The 17577-nt window shown below is 45.4% G+C and overlaps 1 protein-coding gene across 1 annotated transcript in view; it reads right to left on the bottom strand.

The window, feature by feature from the left end:
- Nucleotides 1–17577, bottom strand: part of LOC119965058 (dedicator of cytokinesis protein 2-like) — a 759716-nt gene that overhangs the window by 215879 nt on the left and 526260 nt on the right. Inside the window, exon 28 of the mRNA XM_038795299.1 lies at nt 9698–9796. Coding sequence (XP_038651227.1) covers nt 9698–9796 — 99 coding nt within the window. The remainder of the gene's footprint in view (nt 1–9697; nt 9797–17577) is intronic.

Here is a 17577-nt window from a genome sequence, read left to right as displayed (position 1 = left end):
GAGGAATTGGATTGTGAAGAATGATTATGTAAATTGGACATGTTCTCCATGGAAAGGAAAGGCTGAGAGGTGACATGATTGTTGTTTGTAGGATTCTAAAAGGATGAGATAATGAGGAGCATGACAAGCTATTTCATCTCATTCAGGACATTAAAGCCAGAGGACACAGCCTGCTTTTGAAGGGAGGGCAAATTCAAAAGGCGGACACAAATAGCAGAGGGGGAGTCAGAAACTGTCAATATGTGGGAAGCAGTCACTCTCGTTCTGATATTTCCCAGAACAGCCGATGACCAGAGGCTGGGCACAATATCTAACTGAGGTTGGTGGGCGGGCTCTCAAAGCTGAGGGTTCAATCGGAGGACTTCTGGTTTGAAAGCAGCAGCAGGACAATATGGCAGGTAAGTAAGAGAGAGGCCACTTCAAAATGGAAGCACCCGCTTTCCAAGTTTTAAACATTTAAAATTGAAAAAATGGCCGTGGCAGTCAGCCCATTACTGGGGGTGAGAACCCTTCTGCCTTGCGTCCTCCGGCTGCTGCTCAACCCAGGTAGGCCGGGAGGGGCTGTAAGCCTACGAGGAGCACTGTCCCCTCACCCTCCAACTAATTTGCTGCCAAGAGGCTGTCTCCAAGCAGCTAAAGTGGCCCCTGTTTCCTGCAGGTTTGTGTGATCTGACTGGAAAATCCTTGTTGACCTCCTGCAAGTAACCATTAATTAGTTTTCGCAAAGGGCAGCATGGTGACGCAATTGGTTAGCATGGATGCCTCACAGCGCCGAGGTCCCAGGTACGATCCCAGCTCTGGGTCACTGTCCGTGTGGAGTTTGCACATTTTCCCCATGTTTGCGTGGGTTTCCCCCCCACAACCCAAAAGATGTGCAGAATAGGTGGATTGAACACGCTAGACTGCCCCTTAATTGGAAAAAATGAATTGGATACTCTAAATTTATATATTTTTAAAAAATCTGTTTCAGTAACTACCTGTCAGGTGCAGAGGTAGCCCTGCTGCATCTTGCATGCAGCCCCATCCCTCGCACCCCCATTCCACACTTGATTTCCCCACTATTCCGCCACCAGAAAAATGTCGAATGGGCTGGAGTACGCCAGCTGATGGTGCTATTTTCAGCGCCCGTTTGCCTCTGTCTCAGGTCCCTGTGGGGTTAAACATTCTGACCAATAGTTCAGTGAGTAAGTGACCAGTTTCTTAAACAGGATGCCGACAGGTAGTTGGTGGATTAAGTCATTCAAATGCAAATGGGGAAGATTTCTCTCATGCGTGGCATGACATATGTCAAACTGTTGGAAGAAACAGTGACTTTAGACCTATAGTTGCTGAAACTGTCAGCTTTCCCGTCTAGATCTGTGGTAAACCAATTTATGGGAATTGATTCTGAGGATTAGTCAACAACTCCATTATCACTGGATCATAAGACTATCAAGATGGGATAAGGTGAACTAGGCACTTGGCGTTCTTACATCTCAATTCCTTTGACACTTCTGGCCTATTTCTAAGAGACAGCTGCAATGTCACAGCTCTGCCATTCAACTGAGATGCCATGTTGATTCCTGAAGTGGGGATTTTTACTAATGCCCTAGCCAAAAATCCTCTTCCAGCCAAAAACCCTGAAAATAGGCTTATGCAGAATGGCTGACCTATTTTCTTACATACTGTACCCTTCTAGAAGTAAGTCATTAATTGAATCACTTTCAGACCTTTTGAAAAAGTGCTATAAATAAATATAAATATTATAGATTGCAAATAGATGAAGCCGACTTTTGTTTAATAACATTCCTGGTTCAAGTAAACTAAGATTGCATCATTTGCTGCAAATATAGACACATTAAATGACATTTACAGAGCTTGTTGTAGAAATTCTTTTGGCCTTAAATGTTTTTTAAGGCTTTCTATGGTGTTTGTTCTGATTCTCCAGAGTGCAAAAATCTATTTTCCTGGCAACTTGGATATGAACTCAATAAATTTTTGCAAGAAATATTGATTAGTGTCTTTTTTTTTAAAACCCTTGCGATTTCAACCATTTATCTCTTAGCATCAGGTTAAGATTTTTCAGTCACTCTTGTTTATAGGAACTAGTCCCCTAGCTAACGGCCGTGACCTTCTGAACATCCCTGACACAAGTGATGGTTCTGTGTTGTACAGTTTGAATGAGGCGGCCAATGCAAGTTGGGAGGTTCCTAGAATTTAAAGCTGAATTGAAAAGTGCAGCAAAGAGACGGAGAGTGTCGGGAGAGGGGATTTGCTGGGGTTTAGTTATCTCCTCCACTCTCCTGAATGTAATGACACTTGTTGAAGCAAAGCTCCAGAAGGAGCTTTGGACATTACACCTAGCAGACCAATGTGAAAGCCGTGAAGATGAGGTTTGGAATCTCTCCTAAAGATTTCCTTTAACAGTCGGGAAAATTCAGGTGATTCAAATAGCTGTTCGTTTTGCCTTTTCTTTCTGAAAAATGTTTGTCGTTTGTTATTTCATTTATTTTCTATTTTGTTTCCTCGTTGCACCTCCTCTGTCTGTATCTTTTTTTCTGTCCCTCCCTCTGTGTGTCTCTTTCCCATTGAGCAGGATTTAGTCAGTGGCGCACCATTCCTGGGCTGGAATTCTCCGGCGGTTGGGATTCTCTGTTCCCGCCATCAGTGTGCCTCTTCCACTCCCCCGTGGGTTTCCAGATGGCTCAGGGTGGCTTCAATGGGAAATCCTGTTGACGCGGTGGGAGTCCAGAATCCCACCGCCAGCAAACAGCGCACCGCCAAGAAACATGCCGCTGGGGGACCGGAGAATCCCGCCTCTGATGGCAAAACTGGAAGTATGCTTCAAATTCCATTCTCTAACTTTTTCCCATGGGAGATATCGGCAATTCAGCAGCAGAGGAAGATTTTTATTGATGAAATCCAGCATCAGTCAACAGTGCAGCATGTATGAATAGGCTCTTGGTCAAACAGCGAGGCTCTGTTTAATTGTTAAAGTTTTCCCAGCCAACGTCATTTGCATTAACATAAGACCTGAGACCACAAAGGTGACATGGGTGTTTTTCAAATTTAGATTTTACATGGTAATGGTAGCACAGCGGTTAGCACTGTTGCTGCACAGCTCGATTCGATTCCCTGCTTGGGTGACTGTCTGTGTGCAGTCTGCACGTTCTCCCAGTGTCTGCGTGGGTTTCCTCCGGGTCTTCAGGTTTCCTCCCACAGTCCAAAGGTTAGGTGGGGTTAAATTTCCCTTGGTGTCCAAAAAAAGGTTAAGTGGGGTTACTGGGTTACGGGGATGGGATGGAGGTGTGGGGGTAAGTGGGGCGCCCTTTCCATGGGCCGATGCAGACTCGATGGGCCAAATGGCTTCCTTCTGCACTGTAAATTCTATGATCTATGGTCAATATTTCACATTAGATTAGTTTCATTTTATTTGTGCAGCCATCATTGTTATATGTTGAGAGTAGCTTAGCGAGAGAGCAATGTGCACTGGCGAGCCTCGTGGTTGACACACATTGATGATTACAGAGAAGGTTAGGTGAATTGGCCATGATAAATTGCCCTTAGTGACCAAAAAAGGTTAGGAGGGGTTATTGGGTTACGGGGATAGGGTGAAAGTGGGGGCTCAAATGGGTCGGTGCCGATTCAATGGGCCGAATGGCCTCCTTCTGCTCTGTATGTTCTATATTCTGTGTAAGTCAGCAGCATTTCCTTTATTGCAGAAGAAACAATGTTGTGTTTTTTGTTTGCTCTTTATTGAAGGTTAATGTTCGTGTCCAGTGTTGTATTTGTCACTCTGTGGTACATGGCTGAGCTGGCAGGCTGAGCTGGCCTACTTATCTACGCATTGCAAATGACGTTACCCAAGAGCACTCTCGGACCGGATAATTGAAATGCTACAGGTGAACTCAAAGCCCTGTAAGGATTCTTCCAGCCAACATCCATATGGATGCACATATAGTCAGCACTGACCCCATCCTTTCGGCCTTATTCCTTACTGTGACTGACTGACCTCATCACCAGCCCTCCACCACACCCAGAAAGTCAGTCCTGTGAATTCATTAGCCCCTGTACTTCCTATCACATGACTCTCAGACCCACAGCTACCGCACTTTCTCGCTTACTTATAACTTGGTATCAGGTGACATCACCATTACTTCTTTGACCGGTCTAATAACTTGCCAGCATCATCCATTTAGCCTTTGCATGTAACAATTTCCATTTTTGTGAAAATGTCACCTTCACTATCACTTAGAAAACTGTATCGGAACCTGTTCCTCCTGTATCGAAAACTGTTTGAATCAATACATTCTCTTGTGTTAACTACCATGAGGTCCAAATACACTGTGCCAGACAGTGATGGTGTGTGTCTCTCCTTCTACCTTTAGCTGTTCCTCCACATTTCTCTGCACAGTAAGGCGAGTAGCCTTCATTTTGTTTTACAAACATTGAGTGCCATGCCACAGAATATCAGGTGCTCGGTGCAATAGGCGGCAGATCCGATATTGTTTAATAGGTGCCATTGCCTGTGAGGAACTTTTAACCTGTAAAGTGCTGTGACTCCCCCTTTGTAACCTCAAAACTATCTTTGTTAATCTTTCCTGAACCACTGCACAGGACTATCTATTTCAGAATGAGGGTGCTCAACACGGCAAAAATACTGTACATTTGCACCTTACCAAATGCAACAAATTAAAGTTAATGCTTCTAATCAAATGTTCCAGTTGGAAAGCAGGCCACCTAGAGATATATAAATGGTGTAGCTTTAGGCCCATGGCCAAACCATCCTAAGATCTTGGATGCTAAACAAAACTGTGACTGGCTCACTTTTAGATAGGAGGCTGCCTGCAGTTAGAAGCGACGAAGAAGCAGTGCCTATTAATTCCGTACACGTTTCAAAATTCTTGTTCCAACACGCATTTTCTTATTTTTATCCTCTTCAATAGCCATCTGCTGTTCTTTTTGTCTTGTAATCCAGAAATTCATGATTAAAACATCATGAAGTTGCTGAGGAAACAAGTACATATGCAAGCTCATGAGCGAGAGCTGTTTGGTATTGAACTAATCCAATTTCAGACCCCCAGTACTGCGTAGAGTTGCCAACCTTTCCAGAGACTCCACAAATTAAGAAATTAATCTCCCCAGACATGGATATGAATAACCTGGGAAAAAAAACACTTGAGATATAAAACATTTTGGAAATAAGAGGAGAGGTTATTTATCCAATTGGGTAAGGAGGCATATTGATGTAAGAATGTGATGCACCAAGGTCAGAGATGTCTTCTAATCAATGGCTGGGGGGGGGGGTTGTAGACGCGGGGTAGTTGGAAGTGGGGGGTCATCCAATGAACCCTTCTGGAAAATGTTCAGCTACAGCTTGCAAGATTAATGCCCGCAGCGAACACCCCCAGGCCAAATAGAGCACAACCAATTATCTTCCAAAGATCCAACCTCCATCACGGAATTGGCCCCCCATCATCCTTCCTTCCCCTGCCATTCAGTTACCATCATTTCTGAGGGAAAGAGTTTGTGCCCTCCACCAACCTTTCTGTGTTGTGAACTGCTTCCAGACATCACACCTGATAGGCCGAGGAGACTCCCCACCAGCGGAAATAGGTTAGAGAGGGAGAAACCATCACATTCTTTAATCATCTGAAACATCTCAATGATATTATGCCTTTTCTCACAACTCAAATCTTTTATCCCTAATATTGTTCTGATCAATGTGTACTGCACCTAAGTATTCTTCCTGAGGTGGGGTGCCCAGATCGAAATGAAATCCATTCAGCTGCTTTGAGCTCTGGAATTCTCTGTCTGAACCACTCCACCTCTCTTTCCCTCTTTAAGATGCTCCCTAAATCCTGCCTCTCTGATGGAAGATTTTGGTGACTTGTTCCCGAATAGTTCCCGATGTAACTCAATATCAAATTCTGTTTCAAAACACCTCTGTGACGCTTATTGGGATTTTTCACTATATTAAAGGTGCTATATAAATTCAAGTTGTTGTTGTATTCCATAAATAAAGACAAACATTAATTTCTTAAGTTATCTTTTACATCCATCCACCAACTTTTTAGTGCTAATAATAATCTCTATTAGTTTCAAAGTAGGCTTACATTAACACGGCAATGAAGTTACTGTGAAAAGCCCCTAGTCGCCACATTCCGGCGCCTGTTCGGGTACACTGAGGGAGAATTCAGAATGTTCAATTCACCCAACAAGCACATCTTTTGGGACTTGTGGGAGGAAACTGGAGCACCCGGAGGAAACCCATACAGACACGGGGCGAACATGCAGGCTCCACACTGTCACCCAAGCCGGGAATCTGACCTAAGTCCCTGGCGTTGTGAGGCAACAGTGCTAACCACTGTGCCACCACGCCGCCCATGTACCTGAACATTAAAATATCTTTGTTCCTCCATAGTTTCAAGATTATCACCAATTAGAAAATACTCTGATATAACGTTCTTATTTCAAAGATGGTTAACCTACAACTTCCCCACACTCAACTGCACTCTGCTGAAACTTGAAATGAAATGAAAACGGCTTATTGTCACGAGTAGGCTTCAATGAAGTTACTGTGAAAAGTCCCTAGTCGCCACATTCCGGCGCCTGTCCGGGGAGGCTGGTACGGGAATCGAACCGTGCTGCTGGCCTGCTTGGTCTGCTTTAAAAGCCAGCGATTTAGCCCAGTGAGCTAAACCAGCCCCTTTGCAACTTTGAAACTTTGCAACTTTCATGAATTTGTGGGTTGATAGGGACTGAGGTCTGCGCACTCAAAGTTAGTGCACAATGAACAAGTTAGTGCAGATTTAGCAGGCTGGACTTTTACAGAGTTGGGGAGACTCCACGGACATTTAAAATGACACCTGGGACCAGGTTCTGGGAATCCCGTCTCCATTCCTGCACAACAACACCCCTGCGCCCCTCCCCCACTCCCAATTTCCACTAGTGTGGAATAAGTATGCAGGTCGATGCAGATCATGAACCCGCACCCCGCACTCCCGACCTGACTGGCTCCATTATTTGGACAGACACCTCCTTGTCTCCTGCAATTTTCTCGGAGTTGGGCCAACTTTTCAAGCAGTCACTGTTCATGACCCTCAGAAGTGTTGTAAGCCATAGTCTGGATGAGGGAACTTTTTTAAAAGTAAAACCTTTGATCCTTGCCGACCAGCGCTCATCCACCCATCCCCCAATCCCCCGTCTCCAGTCCCTCATATCCTCCATACCAATTTATGGTGCTTCCATGCCCATTTGCCCAATATTCCCTTGGTTGTAACTATTTCAACAGAGAAATATATAGGACTGTTACTATTATAATTGGGATAATATACCAGACCATCAAGGCAAGTCTTTTTAACAGCCTGTCTCGGCACTCGGTGGCCCCTATGGCCACCTTTGAACTCTTTCCAGGGACTGTGGGCCTATCTAGAGTTATCATTCCCCCCCGCCCCCACACACCCACCTGCCCCCTCAGCACCTGCCCATTACCCAACAGAATGAAAATCTCACCTTTGCAGGCTGGGGTGGACTGGAAACTTTCCCAACTCCTGCCCGCTATCCACAGTACAGTGGCACAGTGGTTATTACTAACTGCCTCACAGTGTTAGGGACACAGGTTCGATTCCAGCCTTGGGTGACTGTGGAGGTTGCACTTTCTCCCCATGTCTGCATGATCTTTTTCCGGGTGCTCCGTTCTCCTCCCACAATCAAAACATGTGCAGGTTAGGTGGATTTGGCATACTAAATTGCCCCTTAGTGTCCAAAGATGTGCAGATTAGATGGATCGGCGGCCATGGTCAATACGCAGGGTTATGGGGATAGGGTGGGGGAGTGTGCCCTGGTGGAGTGCTCTTTCGAAGGGTCGATGCAGACTCGATAGGCTGAATGGCCTCCTTCTGCACTGTAGGGATCCAGTGGATCTGTGGATACCTGCCTTCAAATCAAAATCTATCTGGGCATGCCTGGCACCAGGATTTAATGTTGACGACTTCTTATACTAACATGTTCTCTCCATGTGAAATCAGCACTGGCTAACATGCCTGGGGTTTCAAATGATTCATCCCATGAGCCCTTGCTTGCATTACAATTGCATGGATGTTGCAAAAAAACTGGGTCAAAGGCCACACAAAGTGCATACTTCTTCGAAAAACCTGTGCTAAATTCAATGGTTCCTTAGCAGCAACTCTGCCATGTAATGACTTTACAAAGAACAAAGAACAAAGAAACTTACAGCACAGGAACAGGCCCTTCGGCCCTCCAAGCCTGTGCCGACCATGCTGCCCGACTAAACTACAATCCTCTACACCTCCTGGGTCCGTATCCCTTTATTCCCATCCTATTCATGTATTTGTCAAGATGCCCATTAAATGTCACTATCGTCCTTGCTTCCACCACCTCCTCTGGCAGCGGGTTCCAGGCACCCACCACCCTCTGTGTAAAAAACTTGCCTCGTACATCTCCTCTAAACCTTGCTCCTTAAACCTATGCCCCCTAATAATTAGCCCCTCTACCCTGGGAAAAAGCCTCTGGCTATCCACTCTGTCTATGCCCCTCATAATTTTGTAGACCTCTATCAGGTCGCCCCTCAACCTCTGTCGTTCCAGTAAGAACAAACCGAGTTTATTCAACCGCCCCTCATAGCTAATGCCCTCCATACCAGGCAACATCCTGGTAAATCTCTTCTTCACCCTCTCTAAAGGCTCCACATCCTTCTGGTAGTGTGGCGACCAGAATTGAACTCTATGCACCAAGTGTGGCCTAACTAAGGTTCTATACAGCTGCAACATGACTTGCCAATTCTTATACTCAATGTCCCGGCCAATGAAGGCAAGCATGCCGTATGCCTTCTTGACTACCTTCTTATTTTTTAAAATTCAGAGTACCCAATTATTTTTCTTCTAATTAAGGGGCAATTTAGCATGGCCAATCCACCTATCCTGCACATCTTTGGGTTGTGGGGGTGAAACCTAGGCAGACACGGGGAGAATGTGCAAACTCCACATGGACAGTAACCCAGGGCCGAGATCGAACCCTGGTCCTCAGTGCTTCGGCAGTACTGCGCCATCTTGCCGCCCTGCAAAATTGACTAATAGGCAACAAATACTCGCAATTTCTCATAACTGAGGATCTTGAGAAGTTACATCCTTCGCTATGGTGTCTGTGGTCACTATGGAGCTGACACTGGCTCCATGATATTTGCTCTGCATTCACCTCAGGGTGACATAACCACATTTTTGGAAAATTAGAACAAAACCACCCCCTCCCCTCAATGCCATGTTCCCTGGCAGTGGAGAATGTGGGGCATGCAAGCAAAGCCGTGTGAGATGTCAGTGGGACCAAAAGGTCCTGCCGCCGGTCAGTGGTGGGCCACCGGAAAACAGGCCCAAGAGTCCAGAAAATCCCACCCAAAAAGTCCAATAAAGATCCTCCTCCCTCAAGCACTGTTTCAAAAAGAATGCTTTGAAGTGAAGATGTCTTTACTGAATTTCCTGGGTTCAATTCCCGCCCCGGCCTCCCTGAACAGGCGCCGGAATGTGGCGACTACAGGCTTTTCACAGTAACTTCATTGATGCCTACTTGTGACAATAAGCGATTATTATTATGAATTGGAAAATAAAACAAGCTGAGCAACAATGGATTTCTGCACAAAGGACATGTGGCAGTTCAAGTGCCCACCCATCAGTAACATCAGTAACAGAAAAGTCTTACTCACCACCAAGTCTTGGTTTGTATGGAAGGATTCCAGATAATAGGAGTAATGCCGGTTATCCATCTGCTTGAGGATTGCAGTCATGCATGCCACAAAGTTACTCTGCAATGGAGAAACACCAAGTGAATTGATCAGAAAAGATGCTATATAAATGCAATTTCTCTTTCTATCTCTTTCTCTTCAACTCGACAAACACATCAACAGCTCCAGAAGCCCTATCCTTTGATGTGACAATCATGATCACAGCTGGTGTGGTTCTAAGGTACATTTTTTCTGTCTTCAAAGCAGAGTTGCACAACTCCAGATGGGAAAATAAAGAGTGGGATATCACCCTACACCAAGGTTGTAAACCTGTGACCTAGGTGCGACATGCGGTCGATCAGGGTTCTGAATACGGCCCACGAGATATTTTGTTGACTGTTGCCCATGCGCAAGGTTACCAGATCAGCTGGTTTCCATGGCGTAGATTTTTTTCCTATCGGTATGACCAAAGTGAAATGCATGTAAAGCAAGGGCACATGAAGTGAAGTGCGTGCTGATTGTACACACCATTGATTGTGAGAGCCCTGAATCCAATCAAAGCAATATTTCTTTTCATTTTGCCATTTAAAAAAAATATTTTTTACTCTCCTCCTTTTTCACATTTTCTCCCAAATTTACACTCACCAACAATAAACAATAATCAGTAACAAATATGTCAAACCCCATATCAATAACAACGATCCCATCCTCCCACCAAAACCCAAACATTAGCCCGCATGTTCACACAAACAAATGACAAAAAGGAATTAGGGATCAACCATAGTCGCCAGTAACACACACAGACACCAAACCCTCCCACCCACACGCTCCAACTAATGTTCGATGTTATCCAGTTCTTGAAAGTGCAGAATGAATAATGCCCATGAATTGTAGAACCCCTCCATCCTTACCCTCAGTTCAAACTTAACCTTCTCAAGAGTCAAGAATTCCAACAGGTCCCCCCGCCACGCCAGGGCACAGGGTGGAGCGGTGGCTCTCCAACCTATCAGGATCCGCCGTCAGGCGATCAACAAGGTGAAGGCTACAACATCTGCCTTCGCACCCGTTTCCAATCCTGGCTGGTCTGACACCCCGAATATGGCCTCCCGGGGGCCCGGGTCCAGTTTCACGTACACCACTTTAGAAATTACCCTAAAAATCTCCTTTCAGTAATCCTCTAGCTTTGGACAGGACCAAAACATATGAACGTGATTAGCGCTCTCCCCCCCCCCCCCCCCCCCCCCCCCCCCCCCCCCCCCCCCCCCCCATACATCTTCTACTCCTTCAAAGAATTGGCTCATCCTCGCCCTCGTGAGGTGTTCTCTGTACATCACCTTCAGCTGTATCAGCCCCAACATCGTGCATGTGGTGGAGGTATTCATTCTCCAGAGCACCTCACACCAGAACAGCTCCTCCATATCCTCTCCCAACTCTTCCTCCCACTTTGCCTTGATCCCTTCCAGTGGTGCCTTCTCCTCTTCCAAATTAGCTCTGTAAACCACTGACACTCCCCCCTTCTCCAGTCCCCCTGTCGTCAGCACCTCCTCCAGCAATGTGGAGGCCGGCAACACTGGGAAGCTCTGCATCTCCTTTCTGGCAAAATCTTGAACCTGCATGTATCTAAACATTTCCCCCTGCTCCAGCCCATACTTCGCTTCCAGCTCCTTCAATCCTGCAAACCGACCCCTGAGAAACAAATCTTTTACTATCTTAATCCCCTTCTCCTTCCATTTCCGAAAATTTCCATTCCACCTCCCTGGCTCAAATCTGTGGTTCCCCCGAATCGACATTTCCCTTGACCCTGCCCCAAACCCGAAGTGTTGGCGAAACTGCCTCCAAATTCTCAATGAAGCTATTATTACCGGACTCCCTGAGTATTTCCCCGGGGCTATTGGGAGCGGCGCTGTTGCTAGTGCTTTCAATCCCGACCCCCTGCACAAACTCTCCTCCATTCTGACCCACTGCGAATCAACCCCTCTGACCCAGCTCTGCACCTTCTCTACATTCGCCGCCCAGTAGTAATACATCAGGTTCGGAAGACCCAAACCCCCTGCCTGCCTTCCCCTCTGCAGCAGCACCTTTCTAACTCTAGCCACCTTCCATCCCAATATGCTAATTTTGCCATTTGAAGTTGATGACAACTCTATTAATATGTGCATGATTGCACATTTTCTGTAACTCATTACAAAATATTCGGCGTATATCAAATGTTTCCGATCGTATTCATGGGGTCTTGGTTACTGAACATGGCCATTTCAATCTTGCGGCCCACGGAGATGATGGCCACTTATGTGTTCCTGGCCTATCACTTCCCTACAGACTTGGTTTCAAATGCCTGGTTTTAACCTTCCAAGCAAAGTCTGGTCCATCCGTAACAGGTTCAGGTCCAGCCAACGCCTCTGGCTAACCTTCACAGATGGGGCATTCAATCCCTCCACCACCAAGGAACAGTGCAGCCGTGTGTACCATCTACAGGATGCACTTCAGTAACTTACCAAGGTTCCTTAGACGACACATTCCAAACCCACGACCACTGCCATCTAGAAGGACAAGAGCAACAGATACCTGGGAGCCCCACCACCTGGATGTTCCCTCCAAGTTACTCACCACCCTGACTTGGAAATATAGCACTTTTCCTTCACTGTCACTGGGGCAAAGTCCTGCAACACCCTCCCTAACAGCACAGTGGGTGTACCTACACCTTAAGGACTGCAGTGGTTCAAGAAGGCAACTCTCCACCACCTTCTGAAGGGCACCTAGGAATGAGCAATAAATGCTTGCCTAACCAGCGAAGCCCACACCCCATACACAAATAAAAAAAGTGTCATCCCCCGATGTGCCTGTGGGAGAGAGAAGACTATGCACCACATCACAGAAAAATGCCCAATCCACAGTCTCAGTGGAGGCCTATCCGTACTCAATACAGCAGGACCAGAAGAAACTGCTTGGATTAGGAATTTAACATTTGCTAAATAAATAAACTGCCCTATACCGTCTCCACTCTCCCTACATTCAGAAAGGTTCAATAAATGGTTAGGTGATCTGCTTTGCTAAATAATGGTCCATGTAATTCACCACTCACTACCTCACCGACCCCCCAACCCCTCCTTAACCCCCCCCCCCCCCACCACCCCCCCCCCCCCCCCCCCAACTTTACTTTAATCTGTGTTTCGTAGTCCTTAAACTTTTCCTTTTGATAAAGCAGAATCAAGACTCAGGTATTTTTGAGGTGAGTTTAAAATTGCTTTAGAAAAATGGCTCTGAGAAATGAGTCACAGGGTAATGACCAAGATGAGGATCCCAGATATATATTTTTTATTTCCTGGCGAGAGTGCCCTTAAATCTTTACCACTGTTTTCAGACCGGTCGAGGACAAAGGATCATGGAAAATAGGAAGGAGATAGAACATAGAACATAGAACAGTACAGCACAGAACAGGCCCTTCGGCCCTCGATGTTGTGCCGAGCAATGATCACCCCACTTAAACCCACATACCCCTAACCCAACAATCCCCCCATTAACCTTTACACTACGGGCAATTTAGCATGGCCAATCCACCTAACCCGCACATCTTTGGACTGTGGAAGGAAACCAGAGCACCCGGAGGAAACCCACGCACACACGGGGAGGACGTGCAGACTCCACACAGACAGTGACCCAGCCGGGAATCGAACCTGGGACCCTGGAGCTGTGAAGCATTGATGCTAACCACCATGCTACCGTGAGGCCCCAACTTCTTGAAAAATAAGTATTTAATTGAGATAGGCGAAGAGTGGGATCTCAGATTACAGCCTTACAGATAATTAAAAGTAGAACTGCGGGTTAATAAGGTTGTAAAAGAAGCTAGCACAGTGCTGGGGTTCAGATCTAGATGGACAAGACAAGACAAGTATTAAACTTGGGTACAGTCGTGGCTAAACTACATTTGAAGCACAGTGATCTATTCAGGTATTTGTAAAATTAAAAAAAATATATAGAGACACTAGAGAAGGTGCAAAGAATGATTCAAGAACTGAGAGGCCACACCTAGCAAGAAAACATAAACAGGCTGGGGTTCTTTTCCCAAGAGATAAAGTGAGAGCATGATCTGCTAGTATATATATCCGGCTAGAAAATAAACACCCCCTCTCCATTGCCCACCCTGCTGCATTTGTAAAGGAGGTGCAGATCTGTTCACTACATAATTTACTTTGGTTTCCTCCCAGCTCCACCTCACAACAACTGCACCAGAGAAGAGCAGTGGGAGAGGCCATTCGAAGAGCCTTGATGAAGGGCAGTCAAAGTGGTCAACAGTATAAGGCTAGAGTTGACCTCATCAATTCCACACATCTGAATGTTCATGTGGCATTGGGAAATGGCAATACCACCAGGTACCTTGAGATTGTTGTTCACATACAGATTTCAGCAAAGCCTTTGACAAGGTCCACATGGGAGACTTATGAAGAAGGCAAATGCACATTGGATACAGGATAAATTGATAAGGTGGAATTAAAATTGGCTTAGTTGTCGAAGACAGAGGGTGATGACAGGCAGTTGCTTTAGTGACTGAAAGCCAGTGTCCAGTAGCATACCAGTGAGATCTGTGTTGGGTCCCCTATTACTTGTCATGTATATAAACGTCATAGATGACTTTGTGAGCGTACGATCAGTAAGTTCGCGAATGACACAAATTGGCCAGGTGGTTAACAGTGAGGCTGAGTGTCTTGGGTTACAGGAAGACGTAGATGGGATGGGCAGATAAGTGGCAGAAGGAATTTAACCCTGAAAAGTGTGAGGTAATACACTTGGGAAAGAGTAATTTGATAAGGAAATATTCAATGGACAGCATGACACTGGGAAGTTCTGCGGAACAAAGGGACCTTGGCATGTTTGCCATAGATCTCTGAAGGCAAAGGATAGGTTAATAGGGTGATGAAAAAGGCACATAGGACGCTGCATTTATCAATCAAGGCATAAGTTACAAAAGCAGAAAGGTCATGTAGGAGTTGTACAGAACTTTGGTGAAGACACAGCTGGAGTACTGTGTGAGGGTCTGGTTGCCACATTATAGGGAGGATGTGATTGTACTGGAGAGGGTGCAGTTGAGGTATATCAGATGCTGTGTAGCCATGCCCATTAACTGGAATAACATCGGCAAACTCATTCCGTTCTCGAGTCAGGCCCTTTTATGTCAATCTACAGACTAGAACACATAATCTAGGCTGGTTGACACTCCAGTGCAGTCCTCACAGAGTTGGTATGCTTTCAGATGTGAAACTGAGGCCACACCTGGCCTCTCAGGTGGACCTAAGAGATCCTAAGGCACTATTTAAAGGGCAGAGGAGTTCTCCAGATGTCATTGCCCATATTTAGCCCTCATCCAGCAAATTGTCTGGAAATCGATCTCGAGGAAATAAAAATCTAGCTGTTTCTATAACGGGCAACTAATTCTACAATGTCAATTTTACAGCTGGGGCAAAATGAAAATCTAGCCTTGTCCTTTCCACCACCACCTACCCCATCTCCAACCCATGGGTGCCAAGACCAACTGGGGCACCCCATCCAATGCCCAAGTTGATATCAGCTGAATCAGTGCAGACAAGGATCAAAGCAGACTGGGTGCAGTTCCGTGCCAGACGGAGCAGGGTACCAAAGTCATCTGGCAAGCTGAAAATTAATCCTAAACATGAATAGTGCTGAAGACAATCAGCACCCACATAATCACATTTTAAATTTAGAAATATTCTGGAAACACTGCATTAAAATCACCGAGCTTTAAGCGACTGGTGCTAATAATATTCTCATCGGATCTGAAATTCACATCCAAATGTTACCAAATTGGAGAGCACAGTACGTCAACCGCAAGCACCTTAAGTTTTATTAACTTGAAAGTTGCAGCTAGCATCACAATGTGTTCTGCAATGTCCCAGGCCCACAATTAACAAGTTAATCCCAGCGGTTGACTGAGAAATCATGGGGTCACATCCAGTTAGAAGCTGAGAGCAGCATCTCGAGGTGAGTGTCCTGCAGTATAATCTGAAAGTACAAGGCAGTTTACAGCAGTTGATGACAGGCTGTGAGACATGAAGAAGATTCAAAAGGAAAGTCAGGACAATAGAACAGAAATTTGAGGCATTAAAACAAAGATTAAGGATGGCATAGGGAACGCCAAGCAATTTTTATTTTTGCTGTCATTCATTTCAATTATTCAGAGCGAGCGGGTATTCCAAATTGGTGACTGTGTTTATTCAGAGGTACCCTGGGAGAGTGGGGGATGTGAAATATCGTTCAATAAAGCTCCAAAGCCAAAAGAGAGAGAACACAGCTAATGAATATGACCAGTCCCTTCACTCGCAACAGTCATTATTGCACTGTATTTGTCACAGCTCTACATAAGAACATAAGAACTAGAAGCAGGAGTAGGCCATCTGGCCCCTCGAGCCTGCTCCGCCATTCAATTAGATCATAGCTGATATTTTTTTGGACTCAGCTCCACTTTCCGGCTCGAACACCATAACCCTTAATCCCTTTATTCTTCACAAAATGGTCTATCTTTATCTTAAAAACATTTAATGAAGAGCTTCAACTGCTGGACTGAGCAAGGATTCACAACCCTTTGGGTGAGGAAGTTCCTCCTCAACTGAGTCCTAAATCTACTTCCCCTTATTTTGAGACTATGCTCCCTAGTTCTGCTTTCACCTGCCAGTGGGAACAACCTGCCCGCATCTATCCTATCTATTCCCTTCATAATTTTATATGTTTCTATAAGATTCCCCTGCATCCTACTAAATTCCAAAGAGTACAGTCCCAGTCTACTCAACCTCACCTCGTAATCCAACCCCTTCAACTCTGGGATTAACCTAGTGAATCTCCTCTGCACACCCTCCAGCGCCAGTACGTCCTTTCTCAGGTAAGGAGACCAAAACTGAACACAACACTCCAGGTGTAGCCTCACTAACACCTTATGCAATTGCAGCATAACCTCCCTAGTCTTAAACTCCATCCCTCTAGCAATGAAGGACAAAATTCCATTTGCCTTCTTAATCACCTATTGCACCTGTAAACCAACTTTCTGCGACTCATGCACTAGCACACCCAGGTCTCTCTGCAGAGCGGCATATTTTAATATTTTATCATTGAAATAATAATCCTTTTTGCTATTATTCATACCAAAATGGATAACCTCACTTTTATCAACATTGTATTCCATCTGCCAGAGCCTAGCCCATTCACTTAACCTATCCAAATCCCTCTGCAGACTTCCGGTATTCTCTGCACTTTTTGCTTTACCACTTATCTTAGTGTCTTTTGCAAACTTGGACACATCGCACTTGGTCCCCAACTCCAAATCATCTATGTAAATTGTGAACAATTGTGGGCCAAACACTGAACCCTGAGGGACACCACTAGCTACTGATTGCCAACCAGAGAAACACTCATTAATCCCCACTCTTTGCTTTCTATTAATTAACCTATCCTCTATCCATGCTACTACTTTACCCTTAATGGCATCCATCTTTATCTTATGCAGCAATCTTTTGTGTTGCACCTTGTCAAAAGCTTTCTGGAAATCCAGATATACCACATCCATTGGCTCCCCATTATCTACCGCACTGGTAATGTCCTCAAAAAATTCCACGAAATTAGTTAGGCATGACCTGCCCTTTATGAACCCATACTACGTCTGCTCAATGGGACAATTTCCACCCAGATGCCTCGCTATTTCTTCCTTGATGATAGATTCCAGCATCTTCCCTACTACCGAAGTTAAGCTAACTGGCCTATAATTACCCGCTTTCTGCCTACCTCCTTTTTTAAACAGTGGTGTTACGTTTGCTAATTTCCAATCTGCCGGGGCCACCCCAGAGTTTAGTGAATTTTGG

Source organism: Scyliorhinus canicula, chromosome 4 (assembly GCF_902713615.1).
Source record: "Scyliorhinus canicula chromosome 4, sScyCan1.1, whole genome shotgun sequence".
Lineage (NCBI taxonomy): Eukaryota > Metazoa > Chordata > Chondrichthyes > Carcharhiniformes > Scyliorhinidae > Scyliorhinus > Scyliorhinus canicula.
Note: the sequence above shows the minus strand (reverse complement) of the source record. Positions and strands in the feature narration are given on the sequence as shown.